The 17,391-nt window shown below is 44.6% G+C and overlaps 9 protein-coding genes across 9 annotated transcripts; 4 read left to right on the top strand and 5 right to left on the bottom strand.

The window, feature by feature from the left end:
* Positions 1–272: 272 nt before the first annotated feature.
* Positions 273–1,352, bottom strand: FA14DRAFT_114679 (uncharacterized protein; the record flags this gene model as incomplete). Its single annotated transcript, XM_025496068.1, has 1 exon — positions 273–1,352. A coding segment is annotated over one exon (1,080 nt), but the record flags the coding sequence as incomplete, so codon positions are not given.
* Positions 1,353–2,030: 678 nt separating this feature from the next.
* On the top strand, positions 2,031–4,712 carry FA14DRAFT_162388 (uncharacterized protein). Its single transcript, XM_025499580.1, has one exon. The coding sequence runs from the start codon at positions 2,137–2,139 to the stop codon at positions 4,621–4,623; it is 2,487 nt and encodes an 828-aa protein (XP_025352455.1). The 5' UTR covers positions 2,031–2,136; the 3' UTR covers positions 4,624–4,712.
* On the bottom strand, positions 4,693–5,682 carry FA14DRAFT_162387 (uncharacterized protein). Its single transcript, XM_025499579.1, has one exon. The coding sequence runs from the start codon at positions 5,668–5,670 to the stop codon at positions 4,777–4,779; it is 894 nt and encodes a 297-aa protein (XP_025352454.1). The 5' UTR covers positions 5,671–5,682; the 3' UTR covers positions 4,693–4,776.
* Positions 5,683–5,891: 209 nt separating this feature from the next.
* FA14DRAFT_162386 (uncharacterized protein) lies at positions 5,892–7,758 on the top strand. Its single transcript, XM_025499578.1, has one exon. It carries the CDS (start codon positions 5,983–5,985, stop codon positions 7,465–7,467), a length of 1,485 nt encoding a protein of 494 aa, XP_025352453.1. The 5' UTR covers positions 5,892–5,982; the 3' UTR covers positions 7,468–7,758.
* FA14DRAFT_85336 (terpenoid cyclases/Protein prenyltransferase) lies at positions 7,531–8,849 on the bottom strand. The gene is made up of 2 exons (XM_025502996.1): positions 8,632–8,849; positions 7,531–8,570 (listed from the first exon to the last, which is right to left on the bottom strand). The coding sequence occupies exons 1-2, from the start codon at positions 8,769–8,771 to the stop codon at positions 7,595–7,597; spliced, it is 1,116 nt and encodes a 371-aa protein (XP_025352452.1). The 5' UTR covers positions 8,772–8,849; the 3' UTR covers positions 7,531–7,594.
* A 107-nt stretch (positions 8,850–8,956) lies between these two features.
* Positions 8,957–10,117, top strand: FA14DRAFT_85317 (uncharacterized protein). Its single transcript, XM_025502994.1, has one exon. The coding sequence runs from the start codon at positions 9,022–9,024 to the stop codon at positions 9,937–9,939; it is 918 nt and encodes a 305-aa protein (XP_025352451.1). The 5' UTR covers positions 8,957–9,021; the 3' UTR covers positions 9,940–10,117.
* FA14DRAFT_165816 (concanavalin A-like lectin/glucanase) lies at positions 10,028–12,083 on the bottom strand (the record flags this gene model as incomplete). The annotated part of the gene is made up of 5 exons (XM_025499979.1): positions 10,028–10,058; positions 10,126–10,237; positions 10,309–11,389; positions 11,454–11,818; positions 11,906–12,083. 5 exons carry the CDS (start codon positions 12,081–12,083, stop codon positions 10,028–10,030), a joined length of 1,767 nt encoding a protein of 588 aa, XP_025352450.1.
* A 210-nt stretch (positions 12,084–12,293) lies between these two features.
* On the bottom strand, positions 12,294–13,133 carry FA14DRAFT_85322 (uncharacterized protein). Its single transcript, XM_025502995.1, has one exon. It carries the CDS (start codon positions 13,084–13,086, stop codon positions 12,505–12,507), a length of 582 nt encoding a protein of 193 aa, XP_025352449.1. The 5' UTR covers positions 13,087–13,133; the 3' UTR covers positions 12,294–12,504.
* Positions 13,134–14,432: 1,299 nt separating this feature from the next.
* On the top strand, positions 14,433–15,584 carry FA14DRAFT_111062 (DUF803-domain-containing protein; the record flags this gene model as incomplete). Its single annotated transcript, XM_025495928.1, has 1 exon — positions 14,433–15,584. A coding segment is annotated over one exon (1,152 nt), but the record flags the coding sequence as incomplete, so codon positions are not given.
* Positions 15,585–17,391: the final 1,807 nt, after the last annotated feature.

The raw sequence follows: 17,391 nt of genomic DNA, 5'->3' as shown, positions 1-17,391 counted from the left end.
AAAGCCGAGTGTCAAGGCGCCTTCTTTAGCGCCCCGCTGATCTGCAATGCTCTCACGACATCCACGCCAGCGAGCCTATTCACATAGAAATATTAATGAATTTCGATTATACTCTTTTGTATGCCAAAAGCCACATCAGCTTTCATTTATCACATTACTTAAGCTTTGATGCTCAAGTCAATCTGACCGAACAATCGCATAGCCCCTGCGATCAATACACCGGCCAAGAGAGCTACCAAAGCTTTTCTATATTGATCGCCTGTAGTGAGTGTATACTCCACTGTAACCATTCCACCGTGTCTTTCACTGCATCGTTTCTTGTGTAATTTCAAAACAGGCTTACCAATCGTATCCAAAAAGCTCCATGAACGTTCATTTTCCACATCAACGGCAAATGGAACCTTGAAAGAGATATCCTTTGAACCTTCAGGGAAGATGATTCGTAAAGTAGCATCATCGATTGCCGTATCCTTGACAGCAGCTAAGAAGGGAATATGCGTGATAAATCTTCTTTCTGCTGTTTCATGGGTTTTTAGCCATCCATCGGTCAATTTGACGTACCAGCCGATACTGCATGTATAGTTCCATCCTCCCAACAACGAATAACGAGGTCTGACGTCCAAAATGGAAGCTTTCAAAGGCGTCAAAAGGTGTGGGGGCGTATCCACATGAGATGGAGAAGGAGGCTTGGGACGGAACTGGGAAGTGGATACATTACCCGATTCATCAATGAAATAAGCACCGTCCACACCAGGAGGCAATTGCATCACAATGTTGCTCAAAGTGTTTGTTTTTGCCTTTTGGACCAGAGCATTCAATTGATGTTGCACACGCGAGAAATGTCCTTTAAGTTTTGCACCATCATTACGAAGCCATAGCTTATCTTCTACCTCCAATCTGTTCTTCCAGTGAGAGATCTTCACTTTTCGATCTGCCTCAACGATTGTGAGAATGGGAGAATTGTGAAGGTAATGTACCCTTGCTTCAGGTGCAACACTATGACTTCCAGACTTCAATAGAGAAGGAATGGAGCTGAAAGGACCGTATGTGATGGTTGAGCCAGATTTTGTCACTTGATCTGATGGTAAAGCAGGTTCAGTGGAATGGGAAACGATTGTTGGTTGAGGCGATTTTACCTTTATTCTTCCACTTCCTGCCCCATAAACGCTCACAATACCTGCACTGCCTTTCCATAGAACATTTTGCGATTCTGCTTGACCGACGCTAGCAGGTAAAGGTGTAGAAGCATGGACCAGCATGCCAGTGATGGTGAGCGAAGTATCGGCCAAAGTTTCTTCATTAGAGCCGGGTTGAAGGAAATGTAATGGTAGCTTGACAGAGTACAAGTGAGGTCTAGAAGCCGTTGCATTTCCATCAGCCCATAAAGCATCGGAAGTATCTAGAGGACCATGTTCTGCCACACGCAAGATTGCTCTTTGTTTAGGAATAACGCCAGGTCCATAGCGAGCACTTGCTTCTAATCCTGAAATGTGTTGTGCTTCCAAAGCTGAGAGTGCAAAGTAGTAAGGCTTGATGTCTTGTTCTGTTTGCGCTTCAACAGATGGCTTGATCGTATGTACATCGGATAAAGCTGATACTGAGCTTAATTCGATTGTTCGAATGATAGAGGTTACCTTCCAATCATCGATGTTTGGTCTCTGTTTTAGAGATGATGCGGATGTAGATCCGAATGAGATTGTCAAACAAGCAATTGCAAACACGATTGCAATGCCAATTTGCCGCCTCATCATTTCGGCAAGCAACATTGTTATGATTGATGGTGGTTGAAGTGATGATGATTGAAGCATTCTTCTAGCTTTGGATTCTTCGCAAGCCGCACGAGCCTTTACAGCTTGAGCTTACAGCTGGCTGAGGTGTTCTTTCTATACGGCGCTAATTTCGGCATACTCAATTGATTATGTAAGCCGGCCCTTTGTTCTCTATGCAGGACGCGAGGCGATGCAATTGACCGAAAAGAGAAACGTTTTAGCGTAGAAATTTTAATCTTTTAATGCGCACTTGCACTTGTTCATGTTGATCTATTGTAAGTAAAATCTATAAGATTACATCAAGATCACAACCATCATTCAACGGTCAACCTAACAAGGCAATCAACTAAATACAAAGATTGCCATCATGGCGGGACCTTCCCAGTTACCGGATTTACCGTTATTCTTCGGAAATGATTCACCTTTTCCCCCAATGGCTGCAACACCAAGGCAAGTTTCAGGTGGAAGTCAATTTCATCAACAACCATCTCAACAGCCAAAGCTAAATCCAAATGCTCCACCATTACCACCTTCACGCAATGAAGCATTACAACGTGAACAGCAATATCGAAGACAACAAGCAGCACAACAATTTCACAATCAACAAAGACCACCACCACCACCTCAATCAGGATATCCACAATATGGCAACGGACCGGGAATGATGATGCCCAGACCTCAGCATATGGCTCCACCCGTACAGCCTATGCCACAAAATCACATGTCCGCTGGACCGGGAAGAAGCATCACACCGAGACCACAAGCGATGATGAATGCGCAACCACTAAGTCCAAAGATGAACCATAATCCGCCGCCTCATCAACAGTCATTTGCGCCTGCACAGTTTGCGCCATCTAGACCGATGCCAATGCCAAGTCCTGCTCCACAACGATCTCTCTCGCCTGCTCCGCCATCGAACAATCTATCAAGCTCGATGAATTCAATGCATTTGGACAACTCCAGGGCTCAGCCTGCACCTCCTCCACCAAGACAAAGGCAACAGAGCGATCATGGATCTATTCAGCCACAACCTGCGGGCACTCGAGATTCTATTTCAAGTGCATCAGGAAGCAACTCAGATCCTTCAAGCTTGAATGTAGTTCTACCCGATCTGGACGAATTGACACGTAGACGGGATATAGCATTTGCAAGTCAAGATGAACGTCAAAAAGCTGCATGGTGCAAAGAAGTGTTTAAGTTTGTAGAACGTAAATTGGACGCACAACGTATCAGCGATCCTGCTCTGATTCAATTGATCGATCAGGCAATGAATGTGATCAATCGCGCGGCCAATTCACAACCTCCCTTGGCAGACGCATTGTACCTAAGAGGTGATCTCTTAGCATCTGGATCTTTCCCCTCTTATCATCCCAAGGATTTGCGTGCTGCATTCAATGATTTCGAGTTGTCTGCACGTATGGGATATGCGCCAAGCTGGTTCAGAATCGGTAGGGATTATGAAGTTTTGGGCGATATGACAAGGGCCAGGGATGCATATGAAAGAGGATGTAGCGTGCAGGATATCGGTTGTATTTACCGAATGGGAATGGCAAACCTTCTCGGACAGCTTGAGCTCGGAGCAGACCACTCTCGTGCTATACCTTTATTGAAAGAGGCTGCTGATCTTGCCAATTTGGATTCGCCACAGCCTAGCTACGTTTTCGGTATGTTATTGGCGGGCGAGTTTAGTCATGTGAAAGTTTCCCACGAACTTTTGGACTCTGCTGTGGATCCGCAAAAACGCAATCAGCCAGGCAGTCGTGAACAAGAAGCCAGAAAACGTATTCAACGAGCAGCTTATCTCAATTTCGCACCTGCTCAATACCGAATGGGCTGGCTTCATGAATATGCTCAATTGGAGTGCGCTTTTGATCCTTTACTTTCGGTGCAATACTACAGTCTGGCATCGCAGGGTGGTGAGGTAGAAGCAGATTTAGCATTGAGCAAATGGTTCTTATGCGGAGCAGAGAATTGTTTCGATAAGAATGAATCACTCGCCTTTACGTTTGCAGACAAAGCAGCCGCAAAAGGATTACCGACTGCTGAATTTGCAATGGCGTATTATTTCGAGATCGGTGTTGGATGTGAGAAAGACTTAGACGTAGCACGAAAGTGGTACAAGAGAGCCGCTTCGCATGGCAATAAAGATGCACAAGATCGTTTGGATGCCTTGGCCGGACCTGAACCTAATGCACTTTCAAGAACGCAACACGAAGCGCACATCGATACCAAGTTACAGAGAAAACGTACAGAAGCGAAGATGCTGTCCGATCGTCGATCACAAGTTTCTAATGCCAAAGGCCAAAATGTTAAGCCACCTCCAATGCCACAACCACAAAGCACTCCTGCACCCGCCCAGCAGCGTCCAACACAACCTCCTTCGAGAGATCTTAGAAGAAAGCAAACGATGAGGATGGTCGAAGAGGTTGTGGCCAATCGTCGTCCGATGCCCGTACCGGAAAGCAGAGGAACTACACCTGCACCTTCATCTGGCTTTAATTCTACAGCAGCATCTACGCCGCCTGTGAATGCTTCGCCAAATAGGGTCAACAATGCAGTAAGACCTGCGAGACCACCACCCGGAAAAACAATGTCAAACCAAATGCCAGTACCCAATGGTCCGCCTAGAAGAGGTTCTGGAACACCTCAACCCATTCGTCCATTACAAGCACAAGGAACAGGTTCATCACCGCAAAAGCCGATGAATTATAGCACACCACCACCAAACAAAGCCAACATCCCAGTCAAGTCAACCGGAACGATGGGACCCGACAAGAAAGTTTACGAAACTTTTGGTGAAATGGGTTTCGCTTCTCAAGCATCCAAAGATGATAAAGACTGCGTAATTTGTTGAGACTATGGATACCGAATTTTAATAGAGGAAATTGTATTATCATCATCATCATATATCATTATATCAATTGCACACACACATGATTTACCATTCTCTGAATAAGTTTGCATTGTCTAGTATACAGTGAGGTGAATGCTTGCTTGTATTCCAAATCTATGCATCCATTGATGTATCCCCTTTCTCTTCCTGTGCACCGAGCAGACGTCGAGCCATTGTATCTCTCATGAGTTTGACGATGTTCTGACTTGCTTCTCTGCATAAACTTAAGCAATTCAGATAGTCTGCCCCGCTCTGTGTGCCTTGACTATCGTTATAGATCAATCCAGAGTGAAAATCGGATTGATTGGCAAGTTTTTCAAATGCGAAAGCGAAAACGTGTGAACTTTTTGCTAAACTTTCTTCGTATGGTGTTGGATCCAATAGAATTTCAAAATGATCTGAATCACTTTGGGTTTCCTGTTCGGTTGGGTTTGTCTCTCCTGCTCTCCAACCACGCATTAGATTAGACCGAATTCCTTTCCGTATCACTACTGCTGAACAGGCGGCTACCATACTTCGCATTGGGATCGAACCATCCAAGCAAGCCAAAGTGGTAGCATTGATATGTGCTGCTCTTAGAGAGACTGAAATGGGAGCATCCGGATGAGGAGGTTGAATTGGTGGTTGATCGATCGGTGTTCTTTGATCAGGATGTAAGAGAGGATGACTGACAAGTTGAGGTGGAGAAGCATATGTTTGCAAGTGAATTTGAACCAGCGATCTTGGATATAAATGTAGCTGCAGTGTATTTTGCCATATTCCCTGTAGCGTGCTTTCGAATGTGGTTGCAGACGTTCCTGCAATACCCTGTAAAGGTGTGAAGTGAATTTGTAATGCTGATCTATCCGTCCTTTCATCACGTATACGAACTTCACTTGGACCACTAACGGCTGCTAGAGCTGATACAGGACCAAAGGAGAACAATGCACTTCCATCTTGATGACCCAATAGACCTTGTTCTATCTTGATCGGCCTAAGATCTAAGGAACCACGCTCCTTCTTTGCCATGTTGCTTATATGATGATGAAGCAAACATTTTCTTCTTAAAACGCTAAGCTAAACTCACTCCAAAGTAAAATTTAATCAAAAAGTGCCAAACGCGTGCATGCCTCAAACACGGCATCAAAGCAGTACCACTGGGACTTGGGGTGTGCGGTATGTCGGCTTTGCTGAGCAGCTGCATCCGTGCTCTCCCTTAGAAAGATAGGGTTTCAAGTCAAAGTCCAACACGCTCCCCCTGAAACGAACACATTCAACTCACAACGACCAATTTCCCCATTCACGCTGGGACCTGCGAAAAGGTCCAAGATACCATAAACGATGGCCACAACGGCATGGGCCGCAATGGTGGCCATGGTCAATTTAAGTGGAGATCAAATTCCAAAAGAATGCAAATCAGAACATTCAAAAATTCAAACAGGTTTATCGTTATTCTTGTGTATGGGTTTGGTAATTTCATATTTACCTCAATTGTTTCGTATCATTCTCAAAAGGAGTTCGATTGGCTTTTCACCTTGGTTCTTGTTCTTAGGTGCTACAAGTAGTGCAAGTAGCTTTCTCAACGTCGTCACTCTGCAATGGCCTACCGTATCTTGCTGTCAGTATCTAACATTGGGAGCATGTGCCGAATCTTTGCTGGGAATCGTACAAGTGGGTCTTCAATGGCTTCTCTTCATGTCTGTCGCCCTTCTCTTCTTGGTTTATTACCCAAAAGAGTTCCGGTACGAACGCATGGTATCCTTGGAAGGACCGGAACGTGGTATCTTGGCTACGTATGATGCCGAAGACGATGATGCATCTTCCGGTGCTGATCTTGATTCGATCGATTCGCATATCGCAGAGAATTACGGGCGAGAGGGAGCAAGTGATGTTGCAGGAATAGACGGTGCAGGTATATCAGGTGTCACTGCACAAACAGATGATAGCGCAGGTGAGAGCGCATTGGCTAGCAGGCTTGACTTGAACAGTGATGATGAACGTAGTAGTTCAGCTTTCAGTCGATTAGTACCAACATTTTGGCCTGTTTGGAAAGCACCACGCAAGGTTAACCCTTCACCTTTGGGGAAAGTGGCTGCAACAGAAACTTTACCACCCAATGCTACACCGGCTGCCGTTTCTGCAGCAGCGGCCCAAAGTTCGCAAGAAGCCCCTATACCGCAGGAGGAAGTACAAGTAGATCAACATGGTAGAAGATTTATCCCTGATGGTGATTCTGCACACGTTCGTATTCATGCACCTCAAGCACTACGCAAACCACCACGTAAACGTCGTATAAAGACACGGTCACCTGAATGGTCTTTAGCACTTTCTTTGGGATGGATTGTGGCTTTCCATTTTGTCTTTATTCTGTTGGTCACTCTTTTGCTGGTATCTTCTTTACCGCCCTCTTCCTTCCCTTCGCCCCCTAGCAAAGCACCATCGACTCAAATATTTGGACCTTCATCACGCCTACTCGTCAACCGATGGGCGGCTTTCCTTGGTTGGTCAGCAATGCTTTTGGCCGCATTCCAATATCTACCTCAAATCGTTTATACGGCAAGAAATAAGCTGGTAGGAAGTTTGAGTATTCCGATGATGTGCTTACAAGTACCAGGAGCGGTTTTGTTCATCTACACCCTTTCTCTTCAACCGGGTGTGAACATTACTTCTTTGGCTGCGTATGTTTGTACGGCCGTTTTGCAAACGATCTTGCTCGGTCTTTGTGTTGCTTGGCGCATTCGTCAAGGTCGAATGGGCATCGATGACTTTGGACGTCCGGTGCAAGTGGCTGCAGGAAGAGCAGCAAGTGAAGCACCTTCTGGATGAGGTATATCTTGTCACCTTTTCAGTTATTTTACATTACATAAATTCTGCCTTTTCAATGCAAATTTCATTTTGGTATATTGTTATGGGTAAAGTACAAATGTGCAATAATTGCTTCTTTCATCTAGCTTCAGGTCAGCTTCTGTCTCATCCTCTCCAATGAGTGCTTGCTGATGTTCAGCGTTGGGTCAAGCTCTCTTAGGAAAGGTTTCAACCTTGTTCCTGAGCTCTCGCATTCCTCTTCATAGGCATGCATGGCCAAAGCAGCCAGAGACAAGTAAGAATGCATAACGTCTGGAATCTCATCTGGCACTTTTGCAATTCCGCCAACTTTTGTTTGACAGGAAAGAAGCCAATCGGTATCTGCTTTTGAGTCTATAAGATTGTGTGAGCCTAGAATTTCCAAACTGGCACCACACCAAAACGAATAACATGCATCCTCATCCTTTTCTATCCTTCCATTGAATCCACCTTGCTTTTGCTGTTGCCGAGCTGTGAGCCAGGAGATAAGCTGTTCAGAGTTTTGGATTGTGTCAAGCTTGTCTGCCAGGGACAAAGCGGCCACTGCACAATAAGTTGATCCTCCTTGAGATTCTTGACCTGGACCTTGAGCAAATGCACCATCGTAGCTTCTGCTTGAATGCAAAAATCCAATAGCAGCTTCAACGTCGATCGAATCCCAAGCGTTTAACATCGAACAAACTGCAAATGCGCAATAAACAAATCTACAATCACATTCATCTTGTCCGAGACTTGGCGCAAAACTTCCGTCTGGCTGTTGAAGTGAATGTAGATGTAAGAGTATTGCTTCCCGGTCTAATCGAACGAAATCATCACCCAACATTGCTAAATTCAATAGAGCGGTATAGGTCATGGCCAGGTTTCCGCTCGGACGACTGCCGCTAGGTAGAGATGAGTCTGCACTTCCATCCTGGTATTGATCTCGCCGTAGGAATGGTCCAGGCAAAAAGCCACCTCCGAATGATCGATCTAGCTGTTGGTCGTATATCCAATCGATATATTCTTTTCGTTCTTGTACATCAACTTTTACTTCGAGTAGGTTGAGTAGATCCAGAGCACCGATACAGAAGTAGCCCAAAGTCATTCTGTAGGAGAGGAGATGTCAGATTCATTCTGGGTACTGATATATACATAGCTCAACCTCACCTTTGCAGATCGCCAGAGATGTATGGTGTAGGAAGCATACGTAGATGCCTGAGCCAGAATGCACTATGTTTTTTGACTTCAAGAGATAGCTCATCTTCGCTCTGTGTTGCATTTTTCTCCTTTTGATCGCCTGTAGACATTCTCTTTTATCGAATGACTTCCAGCTGAGGGATGATATCTGGCGAATGACAATCAAGAGAAGGATTTGTTTGTTGTTGTTGCTCACTCTGTGGAGAAGAGGCACACACTTAACACGCTAAACTTTAAAAGCATTTTCAATTCTTCCCGCTGCAAACAAATAAAAATGGTCAATGCATATTGCGTGGCCTTTGCTCATCATACTTCTGAAGAGTGATTCTTGACAAACTTGGTTCTTGACCACATCACAAAATGGAATTCGATCCACTTTCAAGAGATGTACCGCCTTCAAGGCATGATGTTGAATCAGACAGCGAAGGTTCAGAGGATGAAGAGCAACTCCATCAAAGAAGTTCAACGGGAGAAGGATCAAATCGAACAAAAAAGTCATTTGTTCCGCCTTCATTCACACTCAAGGGAAACACAAAGGATGCTTCGATCTCACCTTCCTTGCCGTTGACTGTATTCATCGGCACTTCCGGAGAGGCGTTCGTGCGAAGTAATGCTCAATTCACAGAATCATTTGTTCTGCTCAACTCAGACAACGGCGAACAACAAGGAGCACTTGATCATTCAAAATCCGCGACGTATGCTCTCATAAGGCCTGATGCTGATACGTCCGCACAACAAGCTACTTTGACCTACCTCGCATCGTATCTTACTGAGACTTTACGTCCATCAAGCGTCACAATCGTTGACGAATATTATCCAGCATTGTATCTCTCAGACACAGAACGAGATTATGGCGAGGCTCAGCCGATTCGAGTCTTGAACGCCGGTCAACCTGCTCTGCAAAGTACAAAAGCAATCAAGAGCGTTCAGCCTTTTGTCGCTCCAAATTATATCACCGGTCTAGGAGCAGCACTTTTAGCACATGCTGCAAGTATAAACACTCCTGCCAGTTTGGTATCGGCCCCTCAGGAAAAAAGTGTGAATCCTCATTTGCAAACATTACAACGTGTTCCAAATGCTTCTTCTTCCGTCTCTGATCGACCTGAAGCTTTGGACGCGCTTCTTTCACAAGAGTTGGCATCACTTCTTTCGATACAAGCTCCAAAGCAGCAGAAGCCCACCACCACCACAGCACGATCGCTGGACACTTTCTTGAACGAAAGAAGGACACGCGAAAGAAAGAAGCAACAGAATGAGATATCGGCAATGTACATGTAATATTAGGGTAAATGTTCATGAAAAATAAAAAGCGTTCAAAAAAAGGTCTATAAGGATTGTGATTAGGTTGTGATCTTCCCGCTTTTACTCAGCACTTGTCGACTAATCTATTTGGTGGTCTGCATAAAGAAAGGGGGAAAGTCAGTAAAACAAAAGAGATAGTTTATCGGAGCCTCATTTTCTCACCTTGGCTGATCGTAAGCGCCCACTGAACGCTCTCCGTGCCAGATGGTCAAATTTGGATTATTGTACGCCTCCCAATGTTTGTTGATGTAGTCAAAAGTCGGGAAGTCCGGGGCTGCAAAAGAGGAAGTGGAATTAAACAGTCAGATGTCTTCGTTCAACTTCGAGCACGCTAGAAATACTCACGGTCACAGCCAATGTTTTCTTCATCTTCAGGTTGCCAAATCCGAACATAATCAACGTAATACTTTGCGGGAAAGTGTAATCTATCGAAATCGACATAAGTGAAACTGCTTGACATACCCAAATTGAGAATGATGTACAGTGGCTCTGGTGGTACAGTCCTTTGTCCAATTTCCGTTTGAACATTTGGACCGATTGCCTCTGTACTCATCTTCCACATCGGTTGACTGTCTTTCGTCCAGGTCACGTATGCGTCTGGTGTACCGCCTGGCTTATATTCAAACCCGTAAGAGGCATACTTCATCCCATTGTCTTCGTAATTGTCCCTGTCTGTAGTGATCAATCCACTTGCTGCTTGTTGATATACAGATCCGGTATACGAATTCAAAATCGCTTCTGGTTCGTAAAAGGTATATGCGTCTGCTTTTGTAGACATATTGTATCCTGCATCAAAAGGTGCCAATTGCATAGACATGGAAACGTGTCCGGGTAATCCTCTAGTTCCACTGGCTTGTGCTTCGATGATATCAATCTCCGGTGCTGATCTGCCTACCCAGCTACCATCGCTATGCTTTGGACCAGGATGATCATCAAAGTCCGGACATGTACATCTGCTCAATCGTTGACCAGGCAAATAACTCAATCCGGGTCCATATTGATCCACGTATACACCAGTCGTTTCAGCCGCAACAGGACCTCCTCCCATACTTGCTGGCCATGTCTGATTGGACAACGTACCAACATCACATGTATCATACGAATAAGGCCACATTCCGTCCGTAGTTGCACCATAACCTGCTCTTCCAAGGTTGCCCATCGTCCATGCTGCTGGCCAAAGACCGCTAATGTCAGGTGAACCCGGCAGTACCACGCTCACTTCAACGTACCCTCCTGTGAAACACAACTTGTTCCATGAAGTTAGCATCCCTCCCCGGAAGTTCAGATTGTGCTCAGGGGCTTCGGACAGGGAGATTACCAGATTGCCATTCTCTGTAGTCACGGCGGCTGGATCGTACCATTCGTAATTCCCTGTACCCCAATAATGCAAGTCCACCGCTTCCCAAAATGGGTCATCTCCGGGGTACTACATGGAGAAAAATTGTCAGTACTTTCACCAGTACATACTATTGTTTAAATTGCACACTCACAAAGCTTCTTCCATCCTTGTTGAACTCATCACTAAAGACAAGCTTCATCGTTTTCTTTCCATCCAAGCTCAAACGAGTGTATGCTTCTTGGGGTGTATCCTTATCGATCAACGATGGCATATCTACCAAAAAAGGTACTTGACCTGTGGCATTTGTTCCACCCAAGTTGTAACCCCCTTTGTTCCCTTCACCGTGACCTATTACGAACACAAGGATCGGGTAACCTGCAAACAACATCAGAAGAGATGAAGCAACAGTGACCAATGTACCGATATTCATCAATCCTCGAAGGGTGAATATACTGCCAGAGTCATCATCTGCTCGAGCGCCATTCTTGGGTCCTGGATTATGTAGATCGTCATCATCTTCCGGTCCATCATCAAATTGGTGTTTAAAAGAAGGAAAATATCTTTCACTTTCTAGTGAATGATCGGAAATTAGCTTTTCCGTACTTCCCATGAAAATTGCATTGGGTTTGTTTGATAAAGCTCTCTTTTTGCTTGAATTATACGACGAGAAGGCTGTTGAGCCTGAAAGTGTGCCGGACACATTTGATTGAGAAGGTGAAATTTGTTGATACTGTCCCTGTTGCCACGGGCATTTTGGGAAAGGAGAAGAGTAAGGATCCATATTAGCGATGTTGCAAAAAGATAAGCATGAGAGCAATGAGGGGAAAGAAATGAATGAGGTGAGTGATGGCCGTGGTAAAGAAGAGAGAACGAGAAAAAGGATGATTCGTTATTAATACTATGTGAAGCATACATTGTAGCTGATACCACCCTCCCAATCATCCCTCAGATGGACCTGACACATCCATGACTGCTTCTTTTTGATGTTTAAGAAGCTTGGCCTGCATATATGCGTTTTGCTTAAATTTGCCGCTATTTCTCTGCCATCAAAGGCTGCTGCTATAGCTTGCGTGCCTGAGAGATGCACAACCAGGGGGTTCAATTCACCTTGGCGCAGGAAGCCAAATTAGCCTACCATACCTCGATGCGCTTCAACGCGCGTGTGGGTGTCAACGTTCATTTGACGCATGCCAAGACTTCAATCAACTTTCGGGTGTTGAGATTGGCTGTAAGCGTAACGAGATTATCAGGTATGAATCGAGATTAAGACAAGTGATTCTCTCTCTTTTCTTCCCTTTATTCGCAACGGCTGATTCAAAAACGCCGAAGCTGAAGCCACAATGAATAATATGTATGGTACTCACATTTCTCAATGTATGGGCGGATTCTGAAGTGTTGGATTGTGATACGCTGGCATACATGTCGACTGAATTGCCAGTATATCCACGTTGCAGGTGTGGTCTACTGAAGTTGTTGTTTGAATGACAGGTGTCTGTTGTTTGTGGTGATTCGGGCAAGAAACCGAAATCTGCTGCGGCTGAATGATGATTGTGATTGAAATCAGAATGATCTAGATTGTCTGAACTTGACATTGGGTCGAACTTTGTGTTGTTGAATGAGGATGTAGTGGCAAAAGAAGTATCATTGTGAATATAACGTCGTTCTCCGAGTGAATTATTTGGTTCGTCCAGTGCGTTTAACACAGAATTGTGGTCTTGATCGCTTCGATTGACATCTCTTAGATCGTCATCTTGAAAGACTTGAACAAAGCCTTTTTGACTCATTTTGATGACTGTGTTTAAGGTTGAGGAATGATTGGTGAGTTCTGAAGCAAGAGAAGTATTTGTTTGAGCAAATTGATGTTAAAAGCGGCACCCATCTTTCAACTCTGCAACACGTCAACAGAATTTTGCTCAATGTTTTGATTTGATCCACATGTCACAATCTACGACTAGCTTCAGAAGAGTTTTGCCATGGCAAGGTTTGCCGAACAAGAACGGGGTATACTTTCGGTTCACCTATCCGCTCAAAGACCGCATGACATAACACAAAATAAATACATTCGGCCTCCTTTGTGCGGTGATATCGCGCGAATCTAATCATGTATTGTTGATTTTACCGGAATCAAATATACTCATCATTTTTCCCATCCTGTCTTTGATCACACGGACCAAAATGTTATCGACACCACAATCATCAATAAATCGATTTCATGCCTCATCATTGACGCAAAGATGAGTTTTTCCTGATAACTCTCAATCAAGCTATTGCGATATACTTGCATCAATTCATTGTTCGAGAAATGTGCTTCTTCCTTCTTGTGATAGAAGTTATGAATACCAATATGAAGACACAAATGAGCACATCGCTTAGCTAATCATCAAGTCGGCGGATTCGCGCAGCCTGCGCCTGCAATAAGATGAGCGAGTTTCATACCAGTGCATTTACACTGCCAATAACCCCCCCCAGCCAGCCAGCCAGCCACTCAAGACTCCTATGATCAAACGCCTTGGCTCTGGCGTCCAATTTTGCGCCTACGCTGGTGAATTAAACGGAAAATAAAAAGAAAAGGGAGAAGCTTAAAAAAACGGGTTTGAGTACAGACAGCTACTGTACGCACAGTGAACGCGAACTTAGCGTACGTAAATCACAATTGGAACGCGTTTTGGAATGCCCAAACAGAAGAAAAGGCAAAGCACACTGCATCACCACAACGACGACAACAACGCATGAGTGTAAAGGCCACACGACTTTACCCATAACAATCGTCCTCCCTACCTCTCGTGAACGCATAGAGCAGCACAAAGAATAGCAGTGAGAAACAAGGACTGGCATCCTATAATCACTGCTTCTGTTGCCAACTATAATCAAATCGCTTGCACATAATTCAAATACTGGACAATCTAGCACATACATCATGGAGGAAAGCAAACGCATCATTACAAAACAGATAGAGACGAGATTGTTGAGAAGGAGCATCTCACTCGTCGTTTTAGCAATCTCAGCAATCCTACTTTTAATTATCCCCGCAACCACAGCGTCACCGATCGAAGAACCATCACACTTTTCCTTCAGACAGATCTCACAACAACAAAACACCACTCCGCCAACAGGTGAATTTAGCTATGGATCAACGCTCTCTAGAGACAAATGGATCGGTCTTGGCTTGGCAATCAGCAGTAGTCTTGCAATCGGTACAAGTTTCATTATCACAAAGAAGGGCTTAATGGACGCTGCCGAACGTGGAAATGGAATGGCATCCGATGGTCATGCATACCTGCAAAATCCAATTTGGTGGGCCGGAATGTCTACGATGATTGTCGGTGAAGTTGCAAACTTTGCTGCATACACTTTTGCTCCTCCGATCCTCGTAACTCCGCTTGGTGCATTGAGTGTATTGATCGGTGCAGTCTTGGCTTCGTTCATTCTCAAGGAAGAATTAGGACGCCTAGGACGTGTCGGTTGTACATTGTGTCTTGTGGGAACAGTAATCATCATCATGAATGCTCCAGAAGATAAGGAGATCAGAACGGTTGACGAAATGCTCAACTATGCTATCCAATTACCATTTTTGACATACTGTCTATTTGTTACCGGATTTGCAATCTTTATGATCTTCAAAGTCGTGCCATTATACGGCAAGAGAACCCCTGTGGTGTACATTTCAATCTGCAGTCTGGTCGGATCAATTTCGGTCATGAGTGTCAAAGGATTTGGTGTTGCTCTCAAGTTGACTTTGGACGGCAGCAATCAATTTACTCATCCCTCGACTTATTGTTTCGCCTTGGTGGTTATCGTTTGCATCCTGGTTCAGATGAACTATTTCAACAAAGCACTTGATCAATTTTCGACAAATATCGTCAATCCGATCTATTATGTCATGTTTACCACCTCAACAATCTTTGCTTCTTTCCTGCTTTTCCGTGGATTCAACACTGCAGGAGCCGGTCCAGCAATTTCGCTGATTGGTGGATTTGTCGTAATCTTCATGGGAGTTTATTTGTTGAATTTGAACAGATTGATTGATCCGATCACACAACAGCCACGAGTCTCTTTTGTCACTGGTGAAGGATTGGCTGGAACAGGTCGTCTATCCGAACATCACGAACGTTTGTTCCCTGAAAGCTATCACACACGCACAGGATCGCGTGGTCAGATGTATCCACCAAGAAGGACAGGAACGCCATCTCGTCGGGACAGTATGAACAGTAGTGTGTTGTTCGGATATGATGACAATGAAGAAACTGTGGGTTTGACACAATTGAATGAAGAAGAGGAAGACGGACAATATGCAGACAAACAAAGAGCTACACAAAGACATATAGAACAACAACAACAGCTTGCATCGGCAAACGCACACGCACGTAGCTATAGCGATCTAAGTCCAAGACAAAGCAGACAATCACTCTTGAACAACAATAATAATTCTAGATCATCTTCTGGCTTGCATGCTCCACTCGATAATGATGCTGCTCCGGATAGTGGAAATTACCACCACAGAAGGTAATGCATCATTTGTTCTTATCATCGATTTGGAATTGTGCAGGTCACTTCTTTTTTTTCCAAGTATACCATCTTTTTGTCAAATGTACGATATTTTTGGAAATTCAAAAGGATCAGAACGTGTAAGAAAATGAGTGAATTGTTCAAATTGTAGGTATCTCGAGATCATCTATGAAAGAGGGCGATGATCCGGTGTGATGCTAGAGAAAGAAAGAAAGAAGAAGAGATGAGTGATGTGAAGGTGTTCCACTCCTCGGATGGAGTTCCAGGTTAATTCGAAAAGATAATCAAGATGCAGCAAAAGAGTTCATCGAATACAAAAAAAAGAAATTTGAGAAGATTAGGATTCGGTCACACCCACTGCGCCATCGTTATCTTCACCACCTGATGCTTGAGAAGGCGAAACGGGAACATCATCAAAAGGAGCATGAATGACGACACTTTTGGAACGATTACGTCCACTGCCGATAGTGTTTTGCGTCGTTGACGTATTCTTGAACATCATGATACTATGGGGAGGTGGCATACTGACGTTTGAGATCAACTTGACAACCATGCTATCTTTTTGTCCATCCAAACCTGTGCCGCTTTGAAAGACATCTTGTCCCACAATTGATTCACGTTCCTTTCCTTCTTGGTGGTTATCGTCATCATCGTGAGTGGATGTGGTAGTTGCAGCAGAAGTGTAACTGCTATCATGGGTTTCGCTTTCACCATTTGTGGTATTTTCCTTTTCTTCTTCCAATACGGTCGAAGGGTGATCCGTTTCGCCATCACCATGGAAGACTGAACCTTCCTTGTGTACGGAACCAGGCATAGGCGTCGGGATACGTTCATTTTCGTTCTCGCTGTTGTAACCATCGGTTGATTGATCCGTCTTTTCCGAAGGACTTGGGTTGCTCAAATCGACAGCCTCAACCGAAATTGGAGCATTGGGATCTTTGCTATACAAAAAACGCAATGGGGAAAGTGAAGTGGCAGAAACGGATGCGCGCATTGGACAGATCGAAGTTGGAGCTGAAGTTCCGTTTGATCCGACCAAAGGCACACTCTTTGAAGTGGTCATACCAAAGTACGATTGTGGATTACTTGTTCGAATTGAATTGGCTTGAGTACCACTGCCAGAGTCAAGATTGGGCAAGTTGGGTACATTGCTCAAACCCAAAGAGTTCTCCGTGGCTTCTTGTTTGTTTGCTTGCTCTTCTCCTGCCTTGCCACGTTGCTCTTCTTGTTGTGGCTGTTGCTGTGATGATCTCAACTTGGCAAGATTATCGCTTGCCTCTTTCAGCATCTTCAACAAGTCAGCACGTTCATGTTCGACATGTTGTTGTGTCAAGCTGGCATTGGAAGGGTTAGCATTTGACGCCAAGGCAGCATGATGTTGCGTGCTCTTTTCCATCAAAGCACGGGCATGTTGTAAGGCCAAATCGGGTGGCAAGTATGTTGCGGCCATTGGTTTAGCTCTGCCATTGTTGTTGCTGCCATTACGAGACTTAGGCCAACCGGTAAATCCTGTAGGAAGTGTGGGAGGATGTACGCCCAACGGATTACCGACCGTGAAATTATCGCCAAATGGATGACCGTTG

This window comes from Meira miltonrushii (genome assembly GCF_003144205.1).
Source record: "Meira miltonrushii strain MCA 3882 unplaced genomic scaffold FA14scaffold_5, whole genome shotgun sequence".
Classification (NCBI taxonomy): Eukaryota; Fungi; Basidiomycota; class Exobasidiomycetes; order Exobasidiales; family Brachybasidiaceae; genus Meira; species Meira miltonrushii.
The sequence above is the reverse complement of the archived record's forward strand: the minus strand, read 5'-3'. Positions and strand labels throughout refer to the sequence as shown.